The sequence below is a fragment of the Trachemys scripta genome, chromosome 3 (genome assembly GCF_013100865.1).
Source record: "Trachemys scripta elegans isolate TJP31775 chromosome 3, CAS_Tse_1.0, whole genome shotgun sequence".
Classification (NCBI taxonomy): Eukaryota; Metazoa; Chordata; order Testudines; family Emydidae; genus Trachemys; species Trachemys scripta.
In genome coordinates, this window is record NC_048300.1 from 182,442,674 (window position 1) to 182,448,880 (window position 6,207).

General features: G+C 37.5%; 1 protein-coding gene across 5 annotated transcripts in view; it reads right to left on the minus strand.

Annotated features, from left to right (window-relative positions):
* PUM2 (pumilio RNA binding family member 2) overlaps positions 1–2,773 on the minus strand; it is a 103,393-nt gene extending 100,620 nt beyond the window's left edge. For 2 of the 5 annotated variants that reach the window (XM_034766573.1, XM_034766571.1), the window contains exon 1: positions 2,337–2,756. In XM_034766573.1, coding sequence (XP_034622464.1) covers positions 2,337–2,747 — 411 coding nt within the window. In that variant the 5' untranslated portion in view covers positions 2,748–2,756. Of the gene's footprint in view, positions 1–2,336 lie in introns of all 5 variants that reach the window. The other 3 variants (XM_034766574.1, XM_034766572.1, XM_034766575.1) reach the window with 2 other exon arrangements.
* Between the last annotated feature and the right edge of the window lie 3,434 nt (positions 2,774–6,207).

The window sequence follows — 6,207 nt, forward strand, 5'->3', positions numbered from 1 at the left end:
AGAGGACACCAGTACAAAAGTCTGAGAACCCCTAGTCTAGATAATACTTAGTCGTGCCTTAAGTGCAGGAGACTGGACTAGATGACCTCTCGAGGTCCCTTCCAGTTCTATGATTCTATGAAAATTTCTCCCAAGTTTGCTAGTTTCCATTTTGTATTTTATCTGCAATAGTTTTGCTCCTTTCTACTGGCTTCACTTGAGCTGGGTTTCCACTTTCTGCAACTTGAACCTTACCATTTTTCTCCATATTGCTTATTTTCTTTCCTTCCTGCTTTTTTTTTTTTTATTTTAGGCATATTCATACATTCGGTGACTCAGCTACAGTATGCTTAAGTAATCCATACTGAACCTAAGGATTTTAATTTCCTCATTTTGGATTTCAGTCATTTTTACTAACGTCATTTCTATGCAGTCCTTCTTTCCAAACATGTCAAAATATCCACCTCTTTCATCTCTCACACAAATGTGCTGATTTTTCCTAACCTATGCATGTAGAAAGGAATGGTAATTAAATACTTTCAAAGTTTGCATATTCTAGCTTTTAGATGTACCAGGTCTTTTGGAACCTCACTCTGAGTGCTGGCTCTTTACAAGATGGTAAATATGAATGTAATTCCTGTTTTCACATATCCACCCCAAAAGCAGCTGTTCTGTGTGCATTGTGGCCCACAAAGAACACACTGCAACTTTTAAGGCACACAGAACAGCACTAGGGAAGTCTATTGATCTGTTCTTTCGTGGCAATTTCCTATTTTTCTAGACTATCAAAGAAGGAAAACAGTGAAAATGGCAGAACACAAAAGGAGATATTGCTCAGTTATATAGGTTAGAAAAGTATTACTGCTCCCAAGCAATTAAAAGTGAATAAGCAAAAGTAAAATAAACTTCCCCTTTATGGCTCTTTAGGATTCATAAAACAAAATATTTTCAAGAATTAGGGGTTTTTTGGAGCTCTTTTTAAAACACATTAGGTATAGAATTTTTACATTTACCGTTCTCTCCTGGATGAGCGTGGCAATACTCTGAAGGACTAAATAGTGTTATTACATAAAGCTAATCTGAGCTGCATCTCTCTCTGCTCCCCGGATGGGGGAGAAGATATGCCAATTCTTACTTGCTTAAGAATAGCTTAATACATAAATACACACACAGACTGTATCACCTTGCAAAACTGTAATAAAATTCAACCAGCCTCAGCACGCAATCTAGTTGCCCACCCTTTACCACAAAGCCAAAGATGATGAGGAAAAAAGCTATTATGTTATCACACATTCAAAATAATTACTTGCCCCAAGTGGGCAAATAGAATATTGCGAGGGACTTGATTTATATTTTAGTAATATATTAAATATAATATTTTATACAATACAAAGAAGCAGGTACTGACAAGAGAGGTTTTGCTGTGCAATTAATATTACAGGAAAGAGAAAGGAGGGAGAATAAAAACAAAACCAAGAAATAAAATGAAAAGAGAAATTAAGGTAAAGAAGAAGAGCAAATGGATGAGAAAAATAAAGATAACCGAACTTTTAGGTTGGTAAAAATTTTTGTTTTATTCATGTTCCTACATTTTACTGCATTTCCTTGGAACATACCCCACAACCCTGGGGTTTGGGAAGATAAAGAAATTGCCAGTGAACCTTTTAACTTGCCGAACTCAGGTTCATAGAAAAGAACGTTTTGTTTTCTGAATTTCAAGAGTAAATGTTTAACGAGAGAAATTAGAAAGCTGTAGCAGTTACAAATTTGGAGCTAGGTGTTTGCTATTTGAAGCTTTGTGGGTAACTACATTTCATTATCTACAAAAGAATCAGGTAATAACCTATTGTATAATGTTAAGTTTAAACAAGAGGTACCCCTTGCTTAGTTTTACTACTTACGTGTTTATAGTGTTGATAATACAAGTTTTTACCTGCAAGTGTAACAAGTAAGATTGTGTGCAAGACCCATGTTACTTTTCATTAGGTCTGTTATAATTTGGCCTTTTATCAAACTAAAACAGTTGGCTACCATCTGATTTCAGATCTAACGAATGATACTTGTTAGTGTTCCTGGAAAAAAACTAGACACATACTTTGAAAAGTAATGCTTATTTACTTTAACCAAACAACTTTTTAATGAACACTTAAAGTATTACAATAGAATAATTAAACTGATATATGTTTAACTGCTCAAACAAAGAACTGAATGGTTTACATTATGGAAAACTATATGCTTTGAAGCTATAATTGATACAGAAAGACACGCTTAACCCACGTATAGCTTTCTGAAAGATTTGGATTTAAGAAAAAAACATAAGAAGTTTTTGAATGAAAAAAAACAAATAAGCTACCTACCGAATGATCTACATGAATGCTATCTCCTGTGGGCCAGCGATGTTTGCTGGAGTAGCCATTCAGCTGCTCACCAGCCTGCCTCTGGAAGAAATATCCAACTGTGGCATCATCCTGAGACCGTCCACTGAGGGGTACCTGGACATTGAAAGCACCTGACACTGCAGCTGTAGGGATGGTGTGAGGATTGTTTCCACCTGAACTGGGCCCGGAAGTTCCAGGCCCTGGCCCTGCTGTTGCTCCACCTACTGTTCCAGCTGGGGCAACCCCTATTCCAACCCCACTGGCTTCCTGACCAATGTTCGCATGCATCATTCCTCTGGTCTCCTGCCAGGCCACTTCATTCATGCCTAGGAGGACACATGGAATGCTCATTCCACGTAGAAACCTAAAAAGAAAAAGTCTTGATAACATAAAAGGCTTTCCAATGAATGTCTTTAAATATGCAGTTCTTATAATTAGGATTTAAAAAAAAATCCAGACTATATAAGAACAGTGTTCTCTGTTAAAGATGTTGGCTTAAGTTTTTTCTATTTAATTAATTTAAAGTACTGTTATTGACCTAAGATGACAGGGTTGTCTGAGACAATACATAGTATGGAACCAAACATACTAATGTAACTATCCTTGATCAAAATATAATTTCAGATCTTGAACTTCGCGACTTTGTTTTAAACAATATCAATTGATACGTACATTCCTTCATATTAGGTCCTACAACTTCTGCTACCAACTTTGTTTTTCATAGCCTACAGGCACTTTCACCTAAGTAGTATGGAAGGCTAACTCCTAAATATCAATGCAGATATGTCACAAGTGAAAAATGTTCAGTGTTGTTCTGGTTGTGCAATATTTTAATATCAAATTTCATATTAAAAACACCTATGACCAAACTGGCAGTATATTTTGCCCTTCCACTGACCACAATTTTAATCTGAACCTGAAATCTTTCATCAGTCTGCCAACTGTCTTTTTGGCTTGAAATAAGTGTAACTGACAACCACACACTTATTGATAAAAGACTGAAAATACTCATGAAGTGGACAAAGTAGAAATCACAAATTCAAAAAAATGCATGATCACGTTGCCCCTTCAGAGATTTTGGCAATAAAAACCACAGGAGAGTTCATTCTTAATCTGGTAGAATGGATTCTCCTATGTTTTTATTGCCAAAATCTCTGATGGGGGCAATGTGATCATGCATTTTTTTGACTTTGTGATTTCTACTTTGTCCATTTCATCAGGTGTATTGTCAATCTTACAGCAATAAGTGACATGAAATTCATAGAGACCAGGAGCAGTACACAGACATAAGACAAAAATATCCTACAATGTAATAATTTATGGCACCTGCAAAAATGGACAGAGTTATTTTTGTTTTAAAGTACAGTCTGGAAACTTTAAAATAAGTTTCATACCTTCCGTAATCACTTAAGAGGAACAGTATAAAACCTGAATGGAAAAAACTCACATGCAGAAACCTCCTCACCCAGAATGGAGTTTCTAAGCGTAAAATGGTGTACAATAAGAGATCATGACCCCTTCTAATTCCTCTGTACATACATATATTTTATTTCCAGTGTTAACACCTCCTCCGTGTACAATCATCATCAAAAAAATGATACCATATTGTGGAATTGAGGTTTTTGCTATAACTCTGAATATGCATTGTTTTATCGGCATTGTTGGACAAAATGCTACTTAGATGTAGTTTTACAATAGCGGTTTACTTCACTGAAATGGCATTCTACAAACATGGTATGAATTCTGTGACTTCTTCAAACTCAACAATATGACAAACCCCTCAATGCAATATTTACAGAACAAAGAATTTCGCAATATATACTATACTGAAAAGGTAATCATGGATTAACAATAGTATGCCTAAAAATTACGAATGTGATATAAAATGTGTAAGTTTTATTTTTCTTAACGAACATTCACAAAATTCATTCCAAGTGGCTCTGTGCTAAAATGTATACTGTGAAAATTTAATATTTGCATAACATGGCTCCAAAAAACTAAATACACATGCATAGTAGCCTCTCTTTGAACCTCAGCATCGCTTTTTTTCCTTTTAAAAAACTAGCAGGCTTTAGACCACTTTATTTATATATAAATAGTATACAAAACTTTAAAGCAAGTAAGTAACCAAATTTAAAAAAGTAGTTTGGTACACTTATAACTGAAAAATTTATGCTCATATCAATGTTGGGTGAGCAAGCTCACATTTAATAAGTAGTTTCTGGACTGAGATTTTCTCTGTCAACCTTTACCATCTCCTTGTTCCCCTCTCCCCACACAAAGAGAGAAAAATCAAAGATTTATGACACATGTAAGCACAAAGAGATTTACAATGGAAACACAAAGCCAGACAGTGCCGTAATTTGTATCTGTCCATTTCTCCAATACCTTCTCTAGCACTGGCTAAGTGAGAAGTAGTTTACCTTTACCAGAACAGGTCAAATTGTAGACGTACAGTTGGGCCTTGATTTACACAGTGGTTACATTCTTGAAAAAACACTGTGCAAATAGAAAATTGCTTTAAAAGATACCAAGGGTTTATGGGAAATAAGGGTTTAGGTTCCAGGCTCACAAGATGACCTCCCTAATTTATCCAACACAGGTTTTAAAATTAAATTTTTTTAATGAAATTGCTATTAACCTTTACTGATGTTAAGGATTAACTTGATATGATGATAATGCTGATGTTGTTGAAGTCAGAACTCCGAGGGTTCATCTGAGGCGTCTGGGGAGGCCAGGGAGTGTGGAGCAGTAGCATAGCCAGGTCAGGACACTTGGGTAGGAGGGCATGACGGGAGCGGGGAGGCAAGAGTGCCGGGTGTAGTGGGGTAAGCCCCCGTGCCCCGACCCTGTTCCCCAGCAGGAGCACTGGGCGGAACTAGGCGAGCCTCTGACCCCCCCCTTCCGGACAGGAGTGTCAGGTGGAACAGGGGAAGCCCCTGCGCCCCGATCCCACTCCCTGGGGGCTCCCCTGGGATTGCCAGTGCCCTAGACAGAGTGTCCAGCTGCCACCCGGCAGCCTCCCCACCCCCATCATTGCCCACACAGCCGAAGTCAAGGCCCACCCAAGTGTCCCATCCTGGCTACGCCACTGACCTACGTATCTTGGTGACAGCGCCTCACGGTATAAAAGTAAATCCATACCATGTACAAAAATAAAGGGTCACAATTAATTGATTGTGCATAACTGAAATCGTGCAAAAAAATACTGTGTAAATTGAGGCCCGACTGTACAGGCCTCAATTTACATGGGTTTTTTTTGCAGTTTCAGTTATGCACAGTCAATTAGCTGTGACCCCATCCCTCCTGCCTTCCCTCCCACGTCACGGCCACCCACTCCCTGGCCTCCCCAGACAAACCCTCGGAGTTCTGATTTCAACAACATCAGCATCATCATCATATCAAGTTCATCCTTAACATCAGTAAAGGTTAATAGCAAGTTTAAAAAAAAAATTATTGAAATTTAATTTCAAACCTGTATTGGATAAATTATGGAGGTCATCTTGTGAGCCTGGAACCTAAACCCTTATTTCCCATAGACCCTTGGTATCTTTTGAAGCGATTTCTATTTGCACCGTGTTTTTTCAAGAATGTAACCACCGTGTAAATTGAGGCCCGACTGTATTTGGAAATATTTGATGAAATTGTTGAAAATTTTCAACAGATTACCAACTCCAATTTGTAAGGAAAAATCACAGTCTCATATATGTTGATTAAAATATATCTGTGCTACAATATGTGATATTAACATAAACAACAAAGAGTCTGGTGGCACCTTAAAGACTAACAGATTTATTTGGGCATAAGCTTTCGTGAGTAAAAACCTCACTTCTTCGGATGCATCCGAAGA